General features: G+C 47.4%; 1 protein-coding gene across 9 annotated transcripts in view; it reads right to left on the bottom strand.

The window, feature by feature from the left end:
- The window catches only part of Atxn7l1 (ataxin 7 like 1), a 221,338-nt gene that overhangs the window by 46,989 nt on the left and 147,085 nt on the right, over window positions 1-27,264 (bottom strand). For 4 of the 9 annotated variants that reach the window (XM_029540530.1, XM_029540532.1, XM_029540529.1 and 1 more), the window contains exon 4: window positions 1,036-1,258. In XM_029540530.1, coding sequence (XP_029396390.1) covers window positions 1,036-1,258 — 223 coding nt within the window. Of the gene's footprint in view, window positions 1-1,035; window positions 1,259-11,597; window positions 11,670-24,040; window positions 24,157-24,262; window positions 24,292-27,264 lie in introns of those variants that run through there. The other 5 variants (XM_021201790.2, XM_029540533.1, XM_029540535.1 and 2 more) reach the window with 4 other exon arrangements.

Raw genomic sequence — 27,264 nt, 5'->3', positions numbered from 1 at the left:
ATCGAGAGGAGGGCCTGGGGGTTCCACACTGCTACAAACTGATCAGAGGTCACCCCAACTGTCACCCTCCGACCAGGGCTCTCCTAGGCAACTGTACCGTCACACAGGATAGATCTATGCTCCAGAGGCCCACAGAGAACGCAGCTAGTGTATGAAGCAGAGCTGTTTGCAGCCAAGTCCCTGTTCCAACCTCTCCCACTATCACCTGAGGCTCTTCCATTGATCTGGCATAATTAGCTCTCTACAAGTCATCATAGTTTCCAGCACACAGTGCCTGCCCCATTGATGGGTGATTGTATTCCACAGCCTTCCTGGGTAGGACGTTAAGTGCAATTAACTACCATTAATTAACGAACGCCATTTCTCTTTAAACATATAAATTAGACACGCTCCGCAGTTGTCCCTTCTCTGTCTTCAGGAGGCCTGGAAGACGGAGCTGTGACAAGCTAGTCCCAAGTCCCTCCTATTCTCAGTATGGTTTCTTATTTGTCGGGCCCATAGGGGACCTGCTTGTGTCTTTTTCGTGAAGACTCCCCATCAGAGGGGTGACCTCCCCTTTCTCTCTGCCCTACAGTTAGTTATAAGATACCCAGTGTCCTGGGGGAGGGGAGCAGAAGTCCTGTGAGGGAGGGAGACTGATTCCAGGGCTGGGACAGCATCATGGCTTCCTCCCTTCTCTCCTCCCTCCGTGGACTGTCAGTCTGTGCCTTGATTGCTTACACCCCTGTTTCTCTTCATTGAGGCAGAAAATTGAGAGGCAAACACATAACAGAGGAGTCCTCCCCTGTTTTCTTTTCCTTAGGCACATACAGCTCGGTTCTCAAATGTACACCCATTCTTTGTCAAGACATCACAGCATCTCGACAAAGACCCCCGTGTCCCCTCTAGTTCCTAGAGACTAAGCAGCTGGCTTCCTCGTGCCATCATTCTGGGCTCCTGCCTCAGTACCCCCCAGATTTCTGAACATGACAACCAGAGTCAAAGCCGGAGTGGGGAGGGCAGAGAGAGTCTCAGCTGCCCAGCCCCTGGACTCACCATGGTTTATCCCTTGGTCCCTTTGCAGAGAAGACTGTGTGCTGTGTGCTGCTGGAGGTAAGGAGATTGTCTTTGGGCGTTTTAAATGGCTTTGAGGTGCTGCTGACAGCGCTATGGCCGCTGAGACAGGCTTTCGTCTTTGCCTGTGCTAGCGATGTCCGGGAATTGGAGGCTGGAGACGCTGGAGAGGGAGAAGGTCTGCACATTGAACTGTGTCTTCTCTCTACAGGGGAGAAAGAACAGAACTCAGCCCAGCATCCGTGGCCAGTGGGTCCCACGCCCACACACTCTCGTGAACACCACAGGTACTAAGCAGGCCTCTGCTGGCAGGGTCGGCACCTCCACAGCCTCTGACGTTCGCTCTGATGTTGGCCGTCAGTGCCAACTTACAGTGACTGCAGTGGGGACCTCTGTATCAAATGGCACGCTAAGCTAACCCCGGGATTCTCGAGGGAGGTATTTCTATCCTTCTGCAAAACCACTTTCCACGGGTGTAGCAGGTGTCACCTGACACAGTGGATCAACCACAAAAACCAACGCGATGCCCAGACGGCAACTCGGGTCTCCTGGGGGCAGTGGGTAGGGCAGAACTCCTAGCATGAATTCTCCAGCATAGGGAGCAGCATGGAAGACGGTGGTGAACGTGGCGGGAGGATCTTTGAGAACCTCGGCAAGGAACAGTCTGCTGATGTATCCCAGCTGTGGCCTCTTTAAGTTCACAGAAGTCCAAAAACACAATGTATACCAGGATGCAACTGCCTGAAGCAGAACCAGAGACGGGGGCACACAGGTTAAGGAGGGGGCAGGCACAGCTTTCTGTGCCTCTCCATATAGGTCTGAGCTTAGACACCTCATTCATTCACACCCTGCCAGCTCTCATCTTCTTGGACCAACAGAAAGAAAGCAGACATGACCAGGGCAGTAGATGCAAGAAGCTAGATTCTGATACACACCCTGATGGTGGTCATTAACAGTTTGAGAATAACAAACTGCTTTGATAAAAGTTAAGGACTCTAGAAGCCTGAAAGCTACACACTTTTGTCCAGACATTACAGCGCTTTTAAGGTGCCGTGCTCCCTCTAGTTCCTAGAGACGAGTAGCTGCTGGTTTGATCCAACTTTTACAGGATGCTCCTGAAATCCTAAATCCCCTTTGGTTCTCCGGTGCCTACAAATAATTAGCTGACTGCTATTGCTGACGAAATGAATGATGCGGTAGTAAAAGTCCCGATGGGAAGAATTAGAGATCACACATCTATTAGTCAGCAGTGATGGTGACAATAAAGGTAGAGGGAATGGAGAGATGGCGGGTCACATTCTCCCTCCAGCTGAGAGCTGTCACGGGTTTTCTTTTGGGTGAAATACTTCTGGCTGCTGTAATAAGAAGCTGATGGGACAGAAAAAAAAAAAAAAAAAAAAAAAAAGAAGCCAGAGTGTCCTTAGAAGGCAGGTTAGGGTTTCTCTACCAACCCTCATCCCGATGGGCCGTCAGGGCCTCTCAGAGTTGACCCTTTGGGTGCTACGGTATTTGAGGATCATCTGATTATCAGGCGTTTTATCTGACCAGCATTTACATTCTATCTCTGCAGAATGATTCTGTGGGGCAATTGTTCTCTGCTGGCTCAGAGTGAACCCTGCACACATGCCTTATTCTGGGAGGTATCACTGAAGGTTTTGAAAACCAAGATCTGTTCTGACGCTGTAGAGAGCACAGGGCTGCGGGTAGCACCCCCTGGGTCCTAACACCCTTATGGTAGGTTTAAGTGAGTCCTCTCCTCCCAGTGCTGAGCTCTCTCTTGGCTTCCGTGTCCCCGGATGGATCCTCAGGCCTCTTCCACATTGACTATGAACACAGTGCATCCTAATATCTGCTTCTCACATCTCACAGTCCCTCGATGTTTCAGGAATAATTACAGACGGAGTGTTGAAATATCTCATGTGAGTAGGCTCTTCCTTGGGAGAGCTCACTGTTTGTAAAATGGTACGGCCTTTAAAACTCCTTGATGAAGGTGGACAGGCATGTCTACCCTCCCCACAGATGACTGGCTATTGGAAACTCAGAGAGACCAGGTGATTGCCAAGGTCAGCACTAATGACTACTTGAGGACTAGGGCCTTGGCCATGGGCCCAATTGCCTCTCAGGAAGGAAATGGGGTGTACTGTGAGCAAGATTGGAGAACACAGAGTCACTAAAGGTTAGGAGTGGGTAATATAAGAAATCTAGTCTCATCTCCTTTGTGAGGCCCACAGGGAGGACCTGGTTTGTGGCCATGATGGAATCAGAACCCAGACCACTTCCTTTAAGCCCCCTTCCTTAGAACTTTATGCCCTTCAGAAATACCTTTTTAAGCAATCTCTCTCTCTCTCTCTCTCTCTCTCTCTCTCTCTCTCTCTCTCTCTTTCTGCCTGCCTGTCTTTCTTTCTGTCTTTCTGTCTTTTTCTTTTCTTTTTTCTTTTTTTCTTTCTGACACTGGGTTTTGACTCTAAAGTAACATTTCTATTTCGTCCACAGTTCTTCCATGATCATCTCTGGCCTTCATTCACTGACTTGGCTCAAAGCCGATGAGGAGTGGCATCTACAGAGACATCACTCCTTAGCCTTTGATTACTGAGTAACAAAATCCTTAGTTTTCTAAATTAACGGTTAAAAACTGTAGAGGTAGCGGGGACGGAATGAGTGGGAATGGCACATAAAGACACACATACATGAAAATGTTGTATGATTGTACTTTGTATAACCTAAAAAAATAATGAAAAATTAATTAAAAAATGAAGGAATGACAAGAAACTGTCATTAAAATACAAGAATGGAGACGGGCTTCTGATTCTGAAATCACCTTCATAGAGAAGTTGTGGTCATGCATGGTCTTGGCCCACATATTATACTTTTAAACTGGTATAAACATCGAATCAATGGTTTTTCTTGGTTCTATGTTTTGTTTTTCCTTTGTAAGCAACCCTCCCATCTCCCTTCCCAGCTTGTTGAGGTAGGGTCTCCTCAGTCCCAGGCTGGCCTTGAGTTTACTGCATAGCTATGGTAACCTTGAACCTTGATCTTCCAACCTTAACCTCCCAAGTGCTGAAATCACAGGCCTGAGCCACAACCCCGAATTTATGTGGTCCTGAGGATTAAATCAGGGGTTTGTACCTGCCAGGCAAGAACTTTACCTGCTAGGTTGCATCTCCGGCCCTATAAGTCCTTCTTATATGTCCAATTGAAAGAACAAGTTGCATAGAAGAGATCTGAAGACCAAGTGATTTGTTAGATGTGTAATTTTATACTGAAGTTGGCAAAAAAAAAAAAAAAAAAGATCACTTTTTTACGGTAGCCCCTGGAGGGGTCAGCATCTTAGCCTCTTGAGCTGCAGGAGCAAGTGCGACCTCTATTGGGGTAGGTGAGAAAAGCTACATAAGCACTTAAGATGGCAGGACCAGAGGAGTTCAGCATCAGGGCTTCTCCGCATCCGTGATCTGCAAGTGCACTTCTGAAAATGTATCCAGCTGCTGTCCGAGGCAGGATGAGCACACTTAATAGGAAGACCCTCGATGGCATCAATCTGGGGGTCTCTAGCATATGAAGACCTGCCTAGAGAAGCCTTACACTCTTGTGTCTTTGGATGAAGGGTGGGGACAGTGATCAAAGACAGCAGGATCTTTGTTAGAAAAAGCCGCGGTCAGACAGGTAACCTTCTGTGGGCAAAGCTTCCCACATGTTTGGACCAAGGACCTGCCTCAGGCAGACCCCTGTCCTGATCCTAGTTCCCCTTGCCCTGCTCAGACACACATGGCAGGCTATTCTAGTTCTCATTCACTGTGGAAATATTTTACAGACTTAAGCAATGTTAGAGAGAAGGATGCTTTCCCCCTAAATTTCTCAGGCTTTGTGAATGTACACAGCTGTATTAATGAAACTGTAATCAACTGATATTTCAAGCTATTCTTCAACTAACATTGTTTTACGTGTGTGTGCATATCTAATTCCCACATGCTGCCATGCTCAGGCATTAACACACTGCAGAATATTTAGCTACTCTCTTCCTGTCTGGTGTTCTAAAAAAAAAACGAGCACTTAAAGTGATTTAGGACCTTTTCTTGAGGTGAAACAGCATTCCCAATCTGAAAGCTTGCCTCAGTTTACTTCTCCTGCTACATACTTATTTCCAGACCATAAGCAAAAATGCTCTAAGTGCCTACCTCATATTTGCCTGTTCCAGAGAAATTAGAATTTCACTCTGAGACCACCCACACAGATTTAAATATCCAACACATTAATAATGACCTTCACAGACAATCTGGGGCTGGCCCTACCACTTCTCTCCTTAGGCCAGTTATTAACTTCCTTTATATACTATGCTTATTATCACTTATATATTAAGATGTATCTGCGTGCCCAGTACTCTACTACATAGATTTACTTTATATAGCACTTAGGTATACAACTCCTTAAGTGACCTATTAGTATTTCCATTCTATAGCTGAGGAATCTGAGGTCCAGAAAGACAGTGAGTTGCCCAAGATATGGTGGTTTGAGTAAGAATGTCTCCTATTGATTCCTGTATTTGAACACTTGGTCCTAAGTGGTAGAGAAGGATTAGAAAGATCCTTGTTGGAGAAGGTATGTCATTACAGGAGGGATTGGAGGTTTAAAAAAATATCAAGCCATTTCTCTCTCTCTCTCTCTCTCTCTCTCTCTCTCTCTCTCTCTCTCTCTCTCTCTCTCTCGTGTATGCGCGCATGTACACTGAACCTGTAGGCCCAAATTAAACATTTTCTATCTAAGTTGCCTTGGTCTTATCACAACAATAGAAAAGTAATTAGACATGAAGTCACAAAGCCAGGCAATGCACATTGATCTGGGGATGTCTTTAGGACCTGAGCCTTTTATTTTTTTCAAAAGGATTAGATGAGTTTCTACTTAAAAACATGGGTAGGTCGGTGTGGTGATACAAGCATTTCATCCTAGTGCTACAGAGGCAGAGGAGGTAGCAGATCTCTGTGAGCTGAACGTCAGCCTGCTCTGCTTACAGAGTTCCAGGGCAGCCAGGATTCCATAGCGAGACCCCAGTCTTTAAAGGGGGAAGAGAGTATAGAGCTGGCTCAGCAGTTCAGAGCACTTATTGTTATCACAGAAGACCCAGGTTCAAGTCTCAGCACCCACATGGTGGTTTGCACCATCTTGTAACTTCAGTTCCCGGGAATCTGATGCCCTATTCTGACCTCTGAAGGCATCAAGCATGCACGTGATGCACATTCATACATGCAGGCAAAACACATAAAATAAATAAATCAACAAATTTAAATCAAAACAACAACAACAACAACAACAACAACAAAAACCCAGGGGTGCTGGAGATATAACTCAAGAGACAGTGTTTGCTTGGCACGCTGTGAGAAGAGAAGGGTCTCGAAGGTGCCCCTGTGTAAGAAGCACCCGTACGCCCTGGGCCTTCTGCTGTCTTCACCATTCCAATGACTAACCCCGCCCTTGTACCTCACCCCCACTGCCCCTTCCCACACCAGCACATCATTATTGAACTCCTCTTTGCTTTTCTAAAGCCCTTTCATCTGCAAGTCTAGTTCCCTGGGTTCTCCCAGGACGCCATCTTTCCAAGTGGCCTTTCCTCCTGCTGATGACCGCGTTACACTTAGTGTTCCTTTGAGCCCATGCCTTAATTTGGATCTCTTCAACTTTGACCTTGGAAGGTGCTGCAGACAACAGAAGCCTGGAAGAGGTGACTGCAGAGTGGGGACATTTCGGCAGGGGAGCCAAATCCCCTGGGGGTGGGGGTGGGGGTGGGGGTGGGGGTGGGGGTGGGGGTGAAACTTCTGTCCTAGAGCTGAAGGTCCCAGGACCAAAGAAAGGAAAGTATAAATGAACCCTTCTACTTTTTCCCATTTTATTCCCCAGGAAGTCTAGGTCATGCCCTCAGCAGCTGCTCTTTTTCCAGCTTACAACCATCACCATCAAAACCATCTCCTCCTCCTCCTCCACCACCACCACCACCACCACCACCACCACCACCACCACCACCACCTATATTCCTTGAATATCCAGGCAGTACTCTAGGGGGCAGTCCTACAGACCAGCAGGCAGGGAGCTCGCCGCCACCGACAGAGGAATGTGAGCCCTCTAGTTCTCTCCACTTCAGTCAAACTCAGAATCCTCCCTCCCACGCTATTACTGTGCAGGGGATATTTTATGCTCACAGCATCAATGTCCTCCATTTAATCCTCCACAACGCTGTCTCAGGAATGGCTGACTTTGCTGCAGGCATCTAGTGCTGTTCCTGATACTGCTTTCAGGAAGAAGTTGTTGGGAATTTTCCAATACTGTTTTTAAGGAACCAACCTCCTCCTAATAGGCCTGGGACACCACAGACTCCCGTGTGGCCTTCCATGGCTATGTGAGCAAATGGGGGCAGGAGCCAGAATTGGGCTCACTCGTGGGACAGCGCAGTCTCTTTCAGCCGCAGCCACCGTGAGGGCAGCACCAAGAGGGCCATCACCTACAACCCATCTCCCCACTGGAGTCTACCCGCTTTGGCCACTGAGGTGAGAATATTTCTCATAAAGGATACTCGGTTCCAAAGGGAACTCCATCCAAAAGGGAATGGGATGGGTTGGTGAGATGGCTCAGTGAGTCAAGATGCCCTGTAACCTGAGTTTGATCTCTAGGATCTACACAATGTAGAGGGAGGACTGACTGCTCCTGCAGGTTGTCCTCTGATCTCCATACGAGTGTTGTAACATGCATACAGCCACATGCATGTGCATAGATTTTTTTTTTTTTAAAGAGGAAACTGGAATCTAGGGGGAGTCAGACAGAACAGGGACCCTAAGAAGCCATGCTAACCAAAGTAGTCGCAAGGCAGGCATTCCCTGGGCTAGCAGCAGTGGAAACAGAGGGAGACTAAATTTGGGAACCGTGTCCATCTCCGTATTGGATGTTGCCTGGCCCTGTGACCTTTGGCAACCCACTGCATCTCCGAGTCTCAGTTGCCTCATCTGTAGAATTGAAAGATTAAGAAAAGGACCCCTAAATTCTAAGAGCTAAATGATATGAGGTAAGTCAAGTGGATGGTAGCGTTCTGAGCACACAGAAAGGTACTGTTATTAATAGAAAGGGACCACAGCTAGAGTCCGGGTGGAGTCCTTGTAATCAGTGCGAAGCATTAAATATGGCACCACCGTAACTGGAGGGAGAAAACTGCATCTACTACCTTAGTGAAGAGAGAAGGAAGGCACAAAGGACTCAAGAAGTGGGAAACGGACCGTAATAGCAAGCAGAGCCTTGACAAGCAGGTTATATGCCAGGGATGGTTATGAGAGGCCCTGGTAGTCCCCGTCCTTAGTCTGGTGTGATGGCAATGCCTTTAAGGCGGGTCTGAGTTCCAGGCCAGCCTGGTCTACAGAGTGAATTCCAGGATAGCCAGAGAAACCCTCAATAGCTGCTGCCCCACCCCTAGCCCCCACCAAAAGTTAGGATCAGAGTGGCTTGGGAGGAGTTTGCTCCTTATAGAGATAGGACTTTACCACACCTTTTCACCACTCCTACACACTGCCAGCGACCACAGGCTACCTCAGCCACTTAGTTATTGAACACAGACTCATCCAGGGTGAGTGGCCTACACCACTCAGTTCATTTCAGTTAGGTTCCGTCACTCCCCAGCATCCTTAGGTTTCTGGCGTTTTCTCAGCCATCCGGTCATTCCACACCGTCCATTCAGTTGAGAGCAAAATCTCCACTTCTTGAGCATCTACCCCTCTATGTGTCAGGCAGTGTGCCAGCTACTGCCCACTCGGTGGCTCTCAAACCATCACACACCTGCTAGCCTCCTAGCGAGAGACCTTACAGAAGTTCAGCACAGTTATGACCAAAGACTAGGGCTGTGCGGGCCTCAGTAGCTGGAAGGAGAGTCCAGGCTTGTCTGTCTGGTGCCCCTTTCCCCACGCTGTTTGCCTGGGATAGCCCCCTTCCCTCTACACTTTAGAAAGGCAACTTCTCCAGACCTGCCGGAGAATGCATTTCCTCCTCTCAGAGCTGCCCCATGGTTCCTGGGTGTAGTCTGATAGCAAAGGCTGCTCCTTATCTTTGCCCTTAGACGCATTCTCCCTCCCACCTGCTCTTCAGTTCGGCTTTCATACCGAGGCACACGCTCTGGCACCAGCCACTGCTGGGTAGGATCTGGGGAGTCCCAGGGATTTTCCGGGGCCTCAGATCATTTCCTCAGCCCTCGGGGATGCTCTCACCAGACCCTCAGCTTGACTACAGGGGAAACTCATGAGAAACAAGCATGCATGTGCTTGCCGGGAGCACTTTTGAGGGATTACGATTTTTTTTTTCCTGGAGTGTACCCCAGTGATAATAACAGGAAGTTAAAAAAAAAGACATTTGCAGCCTTTGATCTATTAGCTTAAAAAAGTGACCTCAAGAAAATATCCTCAAAGTGGAGGGTAGACAGTTCAAAGACATTCTCGGTAGTGTTGTTTGCAATGATGAGACTAATAATAATGGTAATAATAATAACACAAAGAAGACAATTGAAAATGGCTCATAAGAGGCCTGGCTCAATCTGAGAAAACGTGTAAGTGAAATAAAACAGCTAATCTACAAGAAATGGTATGTATCACGAATATTTCATAAGCATTAATCACTAAGAATCAGTATACGGAGGAGGGGGCAGAAGGAAGGACACAAGATGGACTGGGTAGTATGCTGTTTTTGTTAAAGTCATACAATGTGAAAAAGGATAAAAAAAAAAATGAAAATCAAAACCAGCCCAAGTGCTGCAAGCCCCTAAACAGAAAGGTCAGAGCTGAGAAAACAGATGCAGATATGGAAGTAGGGATGGGAGAAAAATGAGTGGCGTCCGACTTCATTCTCTTACTCTTCTTCCTGAGCCAACTCCCCTGTGGCCCCAGGATGTGAACACTGTACCACATTGAAACCATAGACACTGCCATGTACTGAGTCTTAATAGCCAGAGAGTTTCTGAGAGGTGGGAGACAGAACTTTCCAGACCCCAGGATGGCCATCACGTGTCTCCTCTCAGAGACTAGAGGGCAGACCTGTGCCTCTGAGAGCACCTGCCCCTCCTGGGTTGCTGACCTGCCTCTACCTGCAACCAGACCTGCTGTCCTCCTAAAGGCGCTAACCCTGCCTTGTCAGGTGCGGTGCCACACCCCTGTGATTCCAGCACTTGGGAAACTGAGGCAGGAGGATGGAGAGTTGGAGACCAGACTAGGTTACACAGGGAGTCTATCTCAAAACAACAACATTCAAATTAACAGAAGAAGGCGTTTCATTGCTTAGCTGTTCCCGGGTCTCAACCAGGCAGTTGGCAGGTTGCCAAGGGGCCCACTTGTTTTGTATTAGCCTTCTCCATAGGCATCTCCCTGTTCTACTGGATACGCACTTCGAGCTGGACAAGAGTCGCCATGGCTCTGGTAGCTTCCTGTTTTTTGGATAAACCACTGAGCTCACTGTAAATCGGCATAGTTGAACTCATTCTTAACCAAGGCACACAGAAGGGACAGGTGAAGCCAGATGCTAGCAAGTGGGAGACACAATCTTGGACATCTTTGAGGTCTATGACTGGCTGGTATTCCTAATATTGAGAATACCCGTATGCTGAATTCAGTGTCCCTGGCTGTCTCCGCTGCTTTACCCAGGGTCTTAGACTATGCACACTAAGGCTCCTGTCTGCTGTGGGCTATGATCTGCACATAGCTCACAGAGGCAGATTCCAAAGGTAGGAGGCAGAGAAGTAAGTGCCCAGGCCTCTGTGCGGAGCTAAGCCTGGAGTGTCTTCATTCGTGTTAAAGAAAGGCTAGTGCCTCCAGACCGAACTTCTAGAAAATGTTCTGAAGGAAATATTCCTGCTCCGAGAGTTAGCAGAAACATGGACCAAACACTCTGGTCTCTGGAATCAGAAAGAACTGGGCTCAAACCCCAGCTCTGTCACTCATTAGCCCTGTGACTTGGGCTAATAATTTAACCTCGTGAACCCCAGTTCTGCACACATATGAGGGAGACATCACCCACAACAGAGATCGTAACTCGGCAGGAAGCGTCTGGCTCACCGAGCCCCTCCCTCAGTATACAATCACATGTTGTAACTGCTGGTTTCACTGTGTCCTTTACAGGGGCACACCTTGAAGGCAGGAGTCTTGTTCATCTCTGGCATTTAGCACAGGTCCTGCCCTAGTGAGCCCTCATTACATGCATTGCTAAATAACGTTGGAAGGATTATTAAAATTTCTTAATAGAAATTTCTTGATATATGAAAAGGTAGATTTAAAAGAAAAAGCCACAGTAGTAGCTTTCCTGAGTGGATGGTTCACAGCCTTCTCCCTACCCTTGACTTGAAAAATTTCCATTCACATGAATCCTGGGAGCACGCTCACTGTTTGAGGACACAGGTTGAAAAAGACAGGCGACCTCGGCTTTATTTCCGTGTCAACCTCCAATTGGGACAGCACAGGGCCCTAGTCTCTCCTCCAAGAGAAGGTACAAAGTCTCTACTCAGTGCTGAGTTCCTAGTGTCACTCAGAGCCACTCACCCAACAGGTTGTCATGGTCCCCCAGCAGCCTCTAACGGAACCACGTCTGTCCTCCTTGGAGTGGCAGTTGGCGCTGGCAAACAGGAAGTTGTCTTGAAGCTGGGTGTGGTTCTGCCTGTCAACATATGCGTACAGAGACGCACGTTTTTCCTTCCCCTGTCTGCTCCTTCCTCTCTCCCCTTTCTCTCAGAGAGAAAAACCTGAGTGGTTTTGTTGAAAACTATACACTTCTGTTACCTTATTTAGGACCAGCCATCACTACCATACTAACACACACCTGGGGCAGAAAGAAGCTTACGAGACAACAGAGTCCCGTCTCCCCTTCATCAGTCACCGCTCCCCCCCCCCCCCCGCGGCCTATCTGTGAGAAACCAGGTGCCTACAAGTCCACCAACTATCTCCCTTCCCCTGCTTCGTGGGCATGCAGGAAACAGAATTCTGGTTTGAAAGCAAGCCACCACCACTACCAATCTTAATGAATAGGGAGACAGAGGAGGAACGGCCACATTGGTACCTACGAGGCTCACAGGGTGTCCACACTGGACCGAGGGCCATAGGTGAGTAGGAACCCAGCCATGAGTTTCAAGTCGTGTACACCATTGGAAAAGACCCAAGCCATTTCTTAACAGAGACAAGCATATGGAAACAACAGAGAAAAGCAATCTTCCAGTGTATAAAGGCATGGAGGGCCGATGGAGCTGCATGTGAATGCTGCAGACGGGGTGGGGGTGGGGTTGGCAAAAAGTAGGGGGCATGATAGCTGCTTCCCAGTGTTCTCAAAGGTGTGTGATAAAAATTTCCATCCCTCTCCTCCCCAGACCCGAGGCTTGAGCCTCCAGAAGGGTTGTCCAAAATAGATCAGTCCCTAGCCTCCTACTCCTGACCTCTTTCTGAGGCAGCTGCTGTCCCCATCGACTGCATCAGCCCTGTCTCTGCTCCAGCTTCTGCCCACAGACCAGGAGCTCAGGTCTGCATAGAAGCTCATCTCTCTGAGTGCATACATCACAGGCTGCCAGCATGCTTCGCCTGCCAGACTTTCTTCTGTGACCTGCGTCCAGCCCCACGCCATCCTGGGTGGCAGGCCACCATACCCTGCATTCACACTTACACTTCCTGGAGAGGCAGCCTGGCCGTTTGGATAAGGAGGCTGAGCCAACGACATGCTGGGCAACGGCCCTCTTCTAGTAGACATTTCCTGGCTGTGGGCCCTAGCCAGTCATAATGCTTCACTTCCCCTTTAAGAGAGCACGCCCAGATGAGATTGAGGAAAGGCAGCAAGACAAGGCCGGAGCAGTCAGGGGGTGCGTCCTGAATTTGGCAGATGAATGAGGGTTTCCCTGAATCTTGTACAGGAGGTGTGAGAAGCCGCTTCTTGGAGGCTCAGGAGAGCTCTCTAAGTTTAGATGGCAGGGGGGTTTCTCCTGCAGTCCCTAGGGGAGCAGCCAACTTGAGCTAGCTCTCGGAGCTGCTGTCCAACCTGCCTGGGTCCTGGGTGGCCTGCGGATGCCTCCGGACTTTCTGCAATCCTTCCCCACAGGGAATACCCATCTTGATGGACAGTGCCTATTGGGCCATATGCTTTGATGACACTAGAGGCCGTTAGGATCATTGGAAAACCCCCAAAGGACATGCTGGACTTTTTCATTGTTTTGTTGTTGTTTTCCCCCTCCCCCCCACCTCAAGCTAATTTCTCATGTAACCCCAGCTGGCTTTGAAATTTCTGTGTAGCTGAGGGTGACCTTGAATGCTTGATCTTCCCGCTTCCAATCCCAGATGGTCAGATTTAGATGGGGCCAGCAATCGTGGCTCTCATTCTGGATACTTAGAAAATTCCCTGACCATGGCAAAGGACAGATAGCGGGTGGGAGAAGGGTCATCCCTTACAGGCACAATGCTACACACAGCGATGGGTCACATGACTTAATATTGATGAAATGCCCTGAATAGGCAAATCTCAAGAGACAGAGTGCAGAGTAGTGGTCGATAAGTGGTGGCAGTGTAAAGATAAGGGTGGGTAGTGGGCATAGGGTGCCCCCCCCCCGGGAGAGGTGGGAAGGGACCCATGTCACTCAACTGTAGTTTGCTATGGTGTTTTGGGTTAAGCTTGGGTCTCATGTGAAGCCTCACTACCGAGCTCTAACCGACCTCTCAACATGATCACAAGGTCACAGCATCGAGATTCTTTCACGTGAATTTTACTATAATTAACAGAAACACAAAACTAAGTCAAAGGCAAACTAAAAATAAAATAAAATAAGCTGGGTATGGTGGCCCATGCCTTTAATCTCAGCGCTCAGGAGGCAGAGGCAGGTGGGTCTCTTATGAGTTGTAGGCCAGCCTTGTCTACATAGCAAGTTCCAGGGCAACCAAGATTACATAGTAAGACTCTCTCAAACAAAACAAAACAAAACAAAACAAAACAGGAACTGGGGGCCCAGCTCAGTAGTAGAACACCTAACTAGGCTCGGAGTGATCCCCAATATAAGACAAACAGATAATAAAAACCAATGCATTTGAGGAATGAAAACTGGAGACATGAGGAGACATGACAGCTCCTGGGTATAACTGAGAAGGGTTTTATTGTCATTATGAGGGAGAGAACAGCCAGAGGTCATCTGGAAGAGTCCAGACTGTCAAGGCTGGACCGGGCCAGGGCAGTGAGGTGTGAGAGAAGAGAAGAGAGAGGGCAGTGAACCAAGAGGAATTACAGACCAGGAGGCCAAGGAAGAGGTCAAGAGTGGAGCCAAAGGCCAAGAGTGTGCCGCTGCGTGGCTGGGTTATACAGGAAAGGAGAAGCGTAGGGGAGGGGACGAGAAGCCCATCCCTGGGATGGAGAGGTTGAGGGGAGAGACAGAGTGAAGAGTTCTGGGAAGAGCCCAGGTACTGAGTCAGCCTCTCCTGGGTCTCTTTGGAACCTGACATCTGAGACCTCTTTCCCTTCTATCACGACCTCCTTTGGGTCTCTCTCACCAAGGCATCTCTAAAACCCAGCTAACACCTGATGAACTTTAAGTTACTTCCAAGTGGGCAGCAGGTGCTTTTAGTAATTTAATATTGAAAGCAAATCTCTGAAAGGCAAAGCCTTCGAGAAGATCTCAGCCCGAGGGGGCGTGGGGTCATTTCACACACTGCCCCTCATCTCAGGTGATCCTCGCAGAGGCCATCTTATGACAATGAGGTGGCGTGATAAAGTAAGAGAGCCAGAGCTGGGAGTCTCTGAGGGAGAATTATTTAGAGATGCCTTCTTCCCTGAATTAGGTAGACTTAATCTGTTTCTGACTGCAGAGAACTGAGCTGGCCCCTGTCTGCCACTCTGTTTCTTGGAATGGAGTTGGTGTGGATGACTGGGTGTGAGCTGACCAGCCACTGGCCAGACCTCCTTTCTGGGTCATTTGCAACTTTGGCTGGAGATAGTCTGCTCCCAGGCATTAGGCTGCAAGCTTTGTCCTTTGGACTTTAGGCCAGCTGGTCAAAGGCTCCCTGAGCACATTCTCCTTCCTAGGAGATGACCAAGAAGATGTCTGCTGGATGTTGCAATGCTTAGTAGATGAAAAAGCAGCCTCATGGCCTGGGAGCCAGAGTCAAACAGAAATAGCTCTCCTGGTATCTGCTCAGAGTTCCAGGAGGGTCGGGAGGTCAGAGGTGGACACTTCCCTTGGCCAGCTTTGCTGGTCCACTCTGGCTCTTCTGAAACTCTGGCTCTTGCCTCTTGGCCATTTCTTTCTCCTCACCTCAGGTGCCCACAGAATAAGTAGGTGGCCTAAGTTCTCAGCAAACAGGTGGCTTAACATAATCAGCTGCATCCTTGGAGCTTCTGAGGAACAGCAGGTTTTGAAGTGTAACTCTAAACACAAAAACAGGAAGGGGCAGCCCAATCCAAAACCCTGCCAAGGACACTTCTGCAGAGCAGATAAACAAATGGCTAAGGAGAGAGCATATGCAGAGCTGCTCCACCTCATTAGCCATCAGAGAAACGCAGAGCAAGCCTACAAGGAGCTAGGCTTCCAGCACACTGGAGTGGCTATTTCAAAGGGGGAAGGGAACAGGAGCTGGTGAGGATGAGGAGAAAATGGAGCAGCCGTGTACAGCTGTTGAGAATGTAAGAGGGTACAGCTGCCATGAAAACCAGTGTAGTAGTTCCTCAAAATATTCAAATAGAATTACAATATGATTCAGCAGTTCCATTTATGGCTATATATACCTATATGTGTGTCATAAAGCAGCAGCATTCCGAAGAGCCAATAGATAGAAATAAAGGGTGTTCACAGCTGAATACAAAATATGGCATAGGTGGACCTCTGTGTGCATGGTGTGTGTGTGTGTGTGTGTGTGTGTGTGTGTGTGTGTGTGTGTGAGAGAGAGAGAGAGAGAGAGAGAGAGAGAGAGAGAGAGAGAGCAGGTACACACTCGTGCATGAGAATGAGATAGCTTTCTGATGCTATGATAAAATATCTAGACAAAAGCAGCCAATGGGAGGAAGGGGTTCGTCGAGCTGGCAGTTCAAGGTCACGCTCCATCACAGCAGGTAAACCTTAGTAATAGGAGCTTCAAGAAGCCAGTCACATCCTACTCATAAGCAGGAACACAGAGCAGCGAAGGCATGGTTGTCTACTGCCCAGCTGGCTTCCTCTGCACTTCTCACACAGCTCAGGATCCCTTGCTGTGTCACTCACAGTGGGCTAGTCTTCCCACCTCAACAGACCACCTTAGCAAAATAAAGATGGTTGCTTCCCGGAGTGATGGTAGAACCATCTTATCTAGACAATGTCTCATTGAAACTCTTCCCAGGTGATGCTAGATTTTGTCAGGTTGACCACACTGAGCATCAGGTAAGATGTCTGGGAAGATATCTCCTCTGATAATGGCGGCGCTTGCAATCATGCCTGACCACCCGAGTTCAATCTGCAGGACCCACACAGTGAAATATGAGAAACAATTTCTACAAGTAGTCTTCTGACCTCCACACGAGTAAACACACACACACACACACACACACACACACACACACACACTAAATGAATGCACTATTAAAACAAAACAAAAACTTCTAACCATTCCATTGTGGTATTCAGCCTTAACACGGAAGGAAATTCTGACACTTTATTCTATTCTATAGATGAGTCTTGAAGACGGCATACTAAGTGACATTGACCAGCCTCAAAAAGGCATATATGGTAGGATTCCATTAACACTATATAGTCAAATTCAGGCATGCAGGGGAATGATATAACTGCCAGAAGTTAGGGGAAGAAGGGGCCTGGTTTTTTGGGTTTTTTTGTTTTGTTTTGTTTTGCTTTGCTTTTATTAGTGGCTTTGGTGTCGTTTCGCAAAGCCAGGAGTTCTGGAGATGGCAGTAGCAATGACTGTAAAACAGTATGATGGTACCAAATGCCTTTGAGCTGCACATTAAAACTAGTGAAGATGAACCAGGAGCCTTTAATCCCAACGCTTGGGAGGCGGAAGCAAGCAGATCTCTGAGAAGAAATTCAAGGCAAACATGTTCTATACTGTGAGTTTCAGATCAGCTAGGGCTGCACAGTGAGACCCTGACTCAAACAGAAAACTAGTTAAGAGGGTAAAGTTTATATTAAGTGTATTTTACTGCAATAAGTTTTTAAAAATATTAAATAGAATTAGCATATGACACAAAAATTCTGCCCCAGGTGTGTGTGTGTGTGTGTGTGTGTGTGTGTGTGTGTGTGTGTAGAACAGGGACCAGGTTTGGTGACACATGCCTTTGATCCTCAGTACTCAAGAGGAAGACAAAGGTTGATCTCTATGAGTTCAAGGCCAGCCTTCTACATAGTGAGTACCAGGACAGCTAGAACTACATAAGACTCTGTCTCAAAAAAACAAACATTAAAAACAAACAAACACTAGGCCCCAAGAACTAATCCTTTGGTAAGATGGCTCAGCAGTTAAGAGTATTTGTTCCTACAGAGGACCCGGGTTCAGTTTCCAGTACCCTCCTAGTGGCTCATAAATATTTGTAACTACAATCCCAGGGGCTCCAATGCCCTCTGGTGGCCTCTGCTGGCAGCATCATGACATACACACAGACAAAACATTCATGCATGTGAGATAAAATAAATAAACCTAAAAAAAAAAATTTGTTTTTTTTTAAAAAAAGGTCAAAATTAAGAGCCACCCCATAATGGATGAGTGACTAAATAAAACCTACCGTATAGACATATGTTGAGGTACTAGTTCACCACGGAAAAGAATGATGCAAGATGTATGCCAGAATACAGAAGGACCTCAGGAATACTGTGTGAAATGAAAGAAGCCAAGCCCCCCCCCAGGCCATATACGCTGTAGTCTCCCCCCCCCCCGGCCATATACGCTGTATGCTTCCATCTATAGGCAACGTCCAGAGGAGAAACGGATTGGGAACTGTCAGGTGCTGTGGGTGGAGGAAGGAGGCATAACTGCCTAGTGGGTAAGAAGTTCTATCACGGAGTAAAGACACGGGTTGAAACTAGATGGAGCTGGCCACACGACATGACTGCATTAAATGCCAGTGAGTTATTCAGCTTAGAGTAGTTCATTTTTATGTCTTGTGAGTTTCACCTCGACAATAATACTGGTAAAACCCCTCAGAAGATTAAGTCCAGGACAAGCTATAAACAGAATAATCTGTCTTAAGGAAACTGGGAGTTACCTTCAAAACCCTGCTTGGAGTCGCTTAAATGGGGTAATTTTTAAGTTAAGGTAATTAAGGTGGTCAGCAGGAGACAGCAAACAGGTATTCTAAGACAGCAGCTCCCGAACACTGACAATCTGGGCCCATGAAGAAGTGTTACTTTGTTTTAAGCAACAAGATGCATCCTTTCTGCCTCTCTGCTCTGCCACTGAGTCCCTGTTTGTTAAGGTGCCAATGACAGGTGGATACTGTACCTTATTACTGCCAGGGGAAGGCTTTGATTTTAATGTTTTTGCTTTATGAAATAAATTTGGATCTAAATAACACTGATGTCACCTCCACACTCACTGGAGGCAGGCTCCACTGGTTACTGGCAAATGGGACCCAGAGACAAAAGTCCCCTCTATGGCTCTCGTATCCCAGCTGCCATTTCCAGTCAAGTGCTCACTGCTACCCAGGGACCTGGGTATACAGATTGAAATTAGGACTATCAGATCTAAACACGGAAGAAGACTCAGCTCCCAACATGGCTGTCTCCCTACCAGCATGCCTGCAGGCCCGGCTTCACGTGGGCACCTGCAGGTGTCAACCTACACGGCAGTGACCATCACATGGTGGAGGTGGGCAGCACTGACCAGCTAATGGGCAGCTGCCCTTCCCAGAACTTCTGAGATACCCACACATCCGTTCTTCTCTCATCCTCAGGGCCATGAGCTTTTGGTCTACTCTTGCCTCCTTCTCTGGGGTAAACACTCCCAGCCACCTTTCAAAGTTATTTCTCAGAAAAGTTTCCACTCCTGCGCTGTCCTGGGCTCTCTCAGGCTCCCAGCATTTCTTGCAAAGTAGAGTTGGGAAGGGAACCAAGTGTGGCTGTACCAGGCTAAAGTCAGGGAAGGTATGCCAGTGGCCCACCTTATCAGTAAGGATCCTCTGGGTGTCTCTGACACAGGCCTCTCATGAGCGCCCTTCTCTGAATAGAGCTAATACAGTGGGCATCACACACAGTGAGCCATCAGATGTGTGCTTGTCACTACAAGGTGCATTATGCTGACGAGGTGGTTTTTCTAGTTTCCCATCCAGCCTTCAAGAGGCCATCAATGAATGTACTATACAGCTGGAGTGAATAGAAGGAACTCAGACACTTAATGCTGGAGCCCGAATCCCATTGTTCTTACCTACTGATGTGACCAGACCTGTCTCTCGGGGCCAAGGGAGGAGGGTTGAGATCTGGTGTGTAAAATAGGCTTACAAGTTGATCCTTCCTGGCTGGTGGTGGCACATGCCTTTAATTCCAGAACTTGAGAGGCAGAGGCAGGCAGATCTCTAAGTTAGAAGCCAACCTGATCTACAGATCGAGTTCTAGGACAGCTAGATCTACACAGAGAAACCCTGTCTCTAAAAATATAATAATAATAATAATAATAATAATAATAATAATAATAATAATAACAATAACAATAAGTTGAGCCAACTTATGCAAACATAAACAACCATTTCTAAGATTGTGCCTAATTAACTTAGAAATAACAACAAAAATGCCATTTCTACCCAGTGTTTAGCAACCTGCCTGTCAAATCGAGGAGGGACCTGGAGACCAGGGCAACCAGACAGCTGCAAGAGAAAAGCTCCTCTCCCCTCCCCCAGCTCCCTTCTTGAAAACTGTTGTTTCTTTCTTATGAAGACCAGGCCCCGATCTGTCCTAAGAAGAAGGGATGGGGTTTCTCCCACCCCGCTTGCCTCAGCTCCCAGAAACACACTCTCCATGCCTTTCCTTGTTGAGACCAAGACCTACGCAATTAGCACACTCTGGCAGGTGACCTGGCAGGGCCAGGTTGTGTTTAGCTTCTGTGTAGCAGGATCCTCACAAGCTCCCCCGGCTTCCTTCCATCTTACGAGCTGGTTTTCTAAGAACAGCAGCTCTGGGTTCTGAGGTGGTCAGGGTGTCCAGAAACGTTCCATCCCTAACCTCTTCAGAGAGGGGATGAACTTCAGTATGAAAGGACCTTGGCCACATTTTGCAAAGGGTTGTCAGAAGCCACCTGCTGGCTCCTAGTGGGTTTCTATGTCAAAGAGACTCTCCAGCAGGGCAAAGACTGACAGAACTGGTACAGCCAGCCTCAGGCCCTTGGGAAAAGGGTAGTGGTTACAACTGGAGGCAATAGGTGGCCTAAGTAAGATGGCCTGTCCACATCGATCCCAGGCTGGTCTCCCAACGTCCAAGGAACACAAGTACAGATTAAACACACACACACACACACACACACACACACACACACACACACACACTTACTTGTTGACAAGACACTGAGAAGACTGGATCAATGAATTTGTGAACAGATTAGGGAATTTGACCAGAAAGGTGCTGGTAGAAAGAGGTCAAGAAAGCCTGCCAGATCATTTCTGGAACCCCACTGGTCTATAAGCTGTTCTCTTCCAGCTCCCTCTGTATAAGTCTTCCCTAGGACCAATGGGATGGTGCACTCTTTAAACTCAGAATTATGAAGGTACCTTATCATGCCCACAACGAGCTTTTTCCTGTGATTTAAAAAAATGTGTTACTGGGTTTTTTGTTTGTTTGTTTGTTTGTTTTGCTTTGTTGTTGTTGCTGTTCCTGTTCCCAGTGCCTAGTCATGGGCATGGGAACACACACACACACACACACACATACACACACACACACACACAGAGAGAGAGAGAGAGAGAGAGAGAGAGAGAGAGAGAGAGAGAGAGAGAGGACTACCTCTTTGTCATGAAGGTCACTGTATGGCATTGCTGAGGCTACAGCTGCACCTGAGACAGGACCAGGTTATGGGTTGAACAGGGCCCACCATGCATATGTTAAGTCTCTAATTCCCCAGAACCAGACAGTGTAACCATATGAAGGGACAGGTCTTGAAAGAAGCCATTAAGAGAAAGGTCCTAACCCACTAGGACTGGGATTCTTATTTTAAGAAGGACCCAGAGACTCGGTGGCTGCACCTTGGGAAGGCAGCAAGCCTGGAGTAGCCATCTGTAAGGCCTCAGGGGATACCAGCCCTGTTGGCACCTCCATCTGGAGTTCAGTTCCCAGAACTGTTAGGAAATGCATTTCAGCTGTTTAAACTACAGTCTAGCCCTAACCAATGCAACTGGTTGGCTCCCAAGCCACTCACATTTACCTTACTGGAGTGTAGACAACTCCTCACAGCCCAACTGTGCTGTCTGCCCCACTGTAAGGTATAGAGAGGCCAAACTGGGGTACCGCTAGGTGCTATTTTCCAGCAGATCCTGCCGCTCAGCAATCCTGTGCTGGAGGCACAGATGCCATAGAGCAGGTGACTTCAAGCCACAGACTGCGAGTAGCCAACTCTATGAATCAACTTCCTTTCCTGGTTTACCTCTTAACGCTGACAGGCTCTGATTAACCCGAGTATCATTGATGTGGTTCCAGAAAAAGACGAGACTGTGGAGTGAGAGAATTCCCGGCCCAGTAAGACAGGCACCAGCCCTCTCATGAGTTTGATGAACCCACTTTAAGCATCTGGTCCAATGTTACCACCGCTGGGAACTGACAGTCTCCAGGTTCCATCTGTCCCTAGGTCCTGAGGAACTCCTGGATCCTGCCAGTCCACAGGGTGGGCCTAGCCACTCTCGAGGCAAGAGAAGTAGACTCAGAGGCTACGTCACTGCGCGTAGAGCAGTGAAGAACCAAAGCGGAGGAAGGGATGGATAAACAGGTTGATGTCTACAGGGTGACATGCTCTACGACACAGAGCTGAGGGGCATCTTCACACGTCCAGATGTGGTGGGTGCAAGGGTCTAGCCATACAAAATGCAAAACTCTGAAACAGAACAACGTGGGAACACTTCAGCACTGTTGCTAGGTCTCCAGTCCCACATAAAGGCCCCGTGGATCCCCTCCATGTCTCTCATCATTCACATTGGCATAGTGAACTCAGAGACTCCATTATTATAGACGGCGGCTAAGATGCACAGAGCCAACTCGCACTTCAAACCTCCCTCACCCCTACAACCTGACAGGGAGGGGAAGGACCGGGCTCGCACTCATATGCTGAATTGCGGGGGGGGGGGGGGTAGAATGAATCTAATTAGAGCAGAGTTTCTCTCATCTTTTAATTTTTATTTGTGTGTTGAGAACAAGGTCTGCATTTGTGGTCCTAGCTTGCCTGGAACTTGCTATGCAGATGTGGCTGGCCTTGAACTCATACAGAAGATCTGCCAGCTTCCACTCCCTGCCTCCTTCCCCAAATTTTGTAGTTTAAAAAGAATGCACCACTACACCTGCCAGAGCAAGGTTTCTTAACCACACGCTAGTTTGCCCAGCGTAGATGGAGCAACAAACTGGTGAAGGTTTGATGGTTAACGCTGGGCCTGGCATCCCATCCTACAGCTCCTGTATTAAATCATGTGCCAGACAGTAAAAGACCTGAAGCAGGAGGCCGGCCTTGTCCTTACACTCTGAAAGGTTAGAGGAGAACAAAAATAAAATAAAATAAAATAATACTTTTATATGGATGTGTGAAACGTAAAGGAGAAAAAGAAATTATAGCCCTAAAATGGTTACAACAACGTCCAGCTTTGGCTCGGGGACGGGGCTTACTACTTTGGAAATTTCCATTTTGACTGTCCTTTCTCATGGAAGAGTTGGGGGAACGGTGGAATTTGGACCCGTCTGTGTGGAACCCCCTTGTGCGATGAAAGCACCCTGCCTCCTCCTCCTCCTCCTCCTCCTCTGAAGTCCTCCCACTAGCAGGCCTGAACGCTGTTTATTGCCCTCTCCCTCCCTTTTGATTTGTTTAGTTTAAAATATTTAACCCGCTGCACAATGGAGTGTCTCATCACCAGGGTTCTCCCGGACCGTCGGAAGGGGGACTCCACACTCTTTATGCTGATGAGCACTCTACTTAGCCATGCAAATTCCAAATTCCAAGAGTAGCAGCCTGGAAGACGGGAGGGGCTCTAGGTAAGCCATCAAGAGCTGATTTACTTTTGCAGCCACTCAGTGGGCAAGGCAGAGCAATTTTTAGGCAAAGGTTCTAGTAAATATTATGGAAAACCCTTTTTATAGAGTGCTAATTCTGGCGCAGCATTTTCTTTACGTGCCCGGTTTCAGTTCTCATTCAAACCTGCCGGGAAGCCCCCGAGGCAGGATAATCTACCCAGATCACGTGTGAGGGAGCGTGTCATCCAGCAGTGGCTGGCTGGTATCCACTCTGTATGGTGCTGTCGACCTCTCAGTATTACAGTCATTTCAGTGGGAACAAACTTTCCAACCCACGAACTTCCCTTCTGCCATCCTTCCGCCGGCCCATCCCCCACAACCCTGAATCGTGCCAACTGGCTCCTGGGCAGGGCCGCAGGTCACCAGATGACACCACTCCCGTGAGGTTGACAAAACAAGCACAACAAACTCCTCTTGGAGGTTTGAAACAATACCCAACCCCTTTGGAGCGTCCCAGAGGAAATGGCATCGTCACTTTCATTTTGTGACAACCCAGAGAAAACAACTCAGCCTACGACAAACGCGCCGGGGATCTGCCGTCGGCGGCTGGGGAGTGCTATCAAGTGACCTTTCAGAGAAATTAATTTTCAAGAGCGATAACAGCCTTTGCTGCTGCACATACATTCAGCGCCACGTCTGTCAGCGCCGAAAAGGATTTCACTTTCTGCAGTTGGAACAGAAACTCTCATACATCCCCGTTTCTTTAAAAAAAAAAAAAAAGTCTATAAATAACCCAGGATCAGCAAAATTATGCAAAACAGCCTGCTAGAAGAAAAAATGTAAACTAAAACCACTTACAGAACGACTCGGGCTGCCAACTTAATCTGATGCTACGACGACTGTAAACATGTTGTACTTTTGAAACCTGAAATGATCCACTTTAGTACAGATGCCATCATAAAAAAAATGAGAGAGGGAGGGAGAGAGAGAGAGAGAGAGAGAGAGAGAGAGAGAGAGAGAGAGAGAGAGAGAATTCCAAAACAAGGAAACAACAAAAGCCCAGCCGCAAAACAGAGCAACCTGATTGGGTATTCTGCACAGTGCGCGACCCGAAGGCTGATCGGCTGCAGTCAGTACCAGCTCCCCTCGCTTCCACACGCCAACTGTTTTGACTACAGGCACTTGTTAAACACAGAGTTTCAGGTCCTACCAGTTGGACACCAGAAGTTCATAGAACTGACCCTGTGCCAAAAACAACAAGCGCAGAAAGCGAAACGGCTGCCTCGTGCGAGTGTTTGGTTAACTGTTTCAGAGAGCCCTGAAGCAACTGCCAAGCAATTAAGAATTAAAAAGAACTTAAAGAACAAAAGCAAAAGATTAGCACCTTGAAAAATGTAGATGTTGGCAGATAAAGTTAAGACATTAAGCTGCTTTATTTGGGGGGCGGGTGTCGCATGACACCTTGTGGTTATCAGCAGAAGGAACCTGGTGCTTCCTCAAGCATCTTCCTTATGATGGTTCAGACAATCTGCACTTAACTGAGGATTTCTAGCAGTCTGGAAGTTAGTAAATCCCACAGGAGGAAAAAGGGACATATTGAATGCTTTTTTTGTTTGTTTGTTTGTTTGTTTATTGCAATAAAAGGGCTTCCAAGTTGCCTACTGCACACGTGGGGATGGAGGCCACACACTGGAAGCAAGGTCCAGGCTGGAGCCATGCATTTTCTGTCTAATCTAGAGTCTACACTGTTGGGCACTGACTGGAGTGCTCTTTCACCTTGCAAGATAAGCTAAAAGAAACAATCCCATTGCTGAACAAGCCTTTCCATTCCCTCCCCAGAATGCACCAAACACTACCTTTAGGATCCAGACAATTAAATTTTTGAGTTCCTTAAGGATTTAGGAAAACTAAATTTTATGAAAAATGGAGCATGGGTGTAGATATTTTAACCTAAGGAAGACTTAAACCTTCTATATCACCTATCACTTATCTATCACTTTATCTATCACTTTATCTATCTATCTATCTATCTATCTATCTATCTATCAGCATCTTCTATCACTATGTGATTTGATATATGTGCCTGTAAGTCAAGCACATTCTAGGACTTGGCTGTTAGAAACATCATGTGAGGTGGATGGCAAGAGGCGTCGTTCTCAGTCCTGAATGGAAAACGCAAGGCTAGGCAGGCTCTCCTAGCCTCATGCATCCAGGGAAGGATTCTACCACCCCAACCTTTGTCATTTCCATTTTCCCTAACAGAGATTCAGAAAGGCTCCATGATTTGTTTAGCACCAGGCTTTCCATCTCCAGCCCGGCCCCTCCTTATTTGCCTCTATCATGTTTCCAGAACAGAACACTAGAACTAAACAGGTTGACTATAAATGTGTGAGACCTCTCTTAATTCTCTTAGCATTCCCTGCCCCGCACCCCCACCCCGTGGCTGTCTGCAGCAGACTGCAGCCCTCCGGTGCCACACTGACGGCTTCCTTTCTGCTCAGGCAAGCTTCATACACCTGTGCTACAGAGCAATTTCTTCAGTGGAAGGCACCTCTCCACCTAGTTTATATCCTATCTTTCTCTGATCCGATTAATTCATTCACCTGTTACCCCTGGCTCCTCACCCAAACCTAGTCTAAGAAGAACACTGAGAGGATCGGCCCTGCCAAACTGTACATTAGGAAGACCATGTGTCCATTTTGTTAGTAGAGGGGTTCTGGGTTTGCAGATCTTTTAACATGGAGCTCAAAGATGGGCCTTTGCTGAAGATTTGGGTGTTTTGTTTTGGGTTTTAGCTTCTTTTTTTTCTCTTCAATAGAGACCCACTGGAAGTATTTAATCACCCAGAGGTGCCCCTCATAATGTCTCCTTCTGCATGCTAATTGAACACACTCATTGCCTAAGCAGAGAAGACATAACTGTTACAGGGTACCCTGAAGCAGGTATACTACGGGGTTTGGTTGTCTCTCTGAGGGGATGTGGTAGCACTGTAGATGGCCAGCAGGTTTGGTTTGTAGGTAGGCATGGAAGTTCCTGCCAAGTACTGAACTGCACTGAAGTTTCTATAACACTGATTAGCTGATGCAGTGTTGAGGAGAGGAGGACGGAATTCTGCAGGTCCAGAGCCAAGTTATCTCGGGATATCTTTAACGCCAACTCATAGCCATTTATTCCTCTCCTCTGTATGTGACCTAATGTCGTTGTGACCATTAGGTAACGCTTTCAGAATGTACAAACATACCCCTAGTTTTCACAAAACAAAAGGCTCAGATACCATATGGAGCCTACAGCTGAGAATTCCCACTTCACACTACCCTGTCTACCTACCTCACGATTCCACCAGGGCCCCAGCAAAGTGGCTGCATTTGTGCCTCTTTGTTCTATTTGTTCATCTTTGGGATGTAGTATTGGAAAAAACCTGAATCTGCCTTCCCAGGCCATGGTCACTCATAATTAGCTCCAGAAAAAGTGATCACTTTTCCACTTTGAGATGAAAGTTATGTTTTTATGGTGAAATAGGGGGGAAATGAAGATATTTGGTAGGAACTGAAGACTTGTGGGCCAGCACTGGGATCACTAAATATAGAATTCAGGAGAGAGCTGGTTAAGAAGGGAAGATTAGCACACAGATGGCAGAGGCAGCACATCTCTGAGTTCTAGGCTACCCTGAACTACAGAATAAATTCCTGAATAGCTAGGACTACAGAGAAACCCCATCTTGGGAAAAAAAAAAAAAGAAGAAGATTAGAAAATTCTAGAATGTTTTGCCACCCATCTTTCTCTATCTTGAAACACAACACAAAAATCATGGAAGTAAGTAAGATCTAGGAGAGCTGGGTGTCAATTCAGACTTCATGTTGAGTGTAATCAATGCAGCATACAGAGCCATAAAATCTTCACTTCCCGCTGGCTGGAAAGGCTCTGTGGTTGTGTCGGATGACTGTGAAATGTCTCCTGTGGCTTGTAAACACTCGTTTTGAAGGGGGTTATTTGAGGGTGTTTGGGAAACGGCATGGCAGTTTGCTTCCATGCTGCCTGAAAGAGTTTGAGCACTGAGTAGAGCATAAATCTTGGCAGGAAAA

This window comes from Mus pahari, chromosome 7 (genome assembly GCF_900095145.1).
Source record: "Mus pahari chromosome 7, PAHARI_EIJ_v1.1, whole genome shotgun sequence".
NCBI lineage: Eukaryota > Metazoa > Chordata > Mammalia > Rodentia > Muridae > Mus > Mus pahari.
This window is presented reverse-complemented; position numbering and strand designations above follow the sequence as displayed.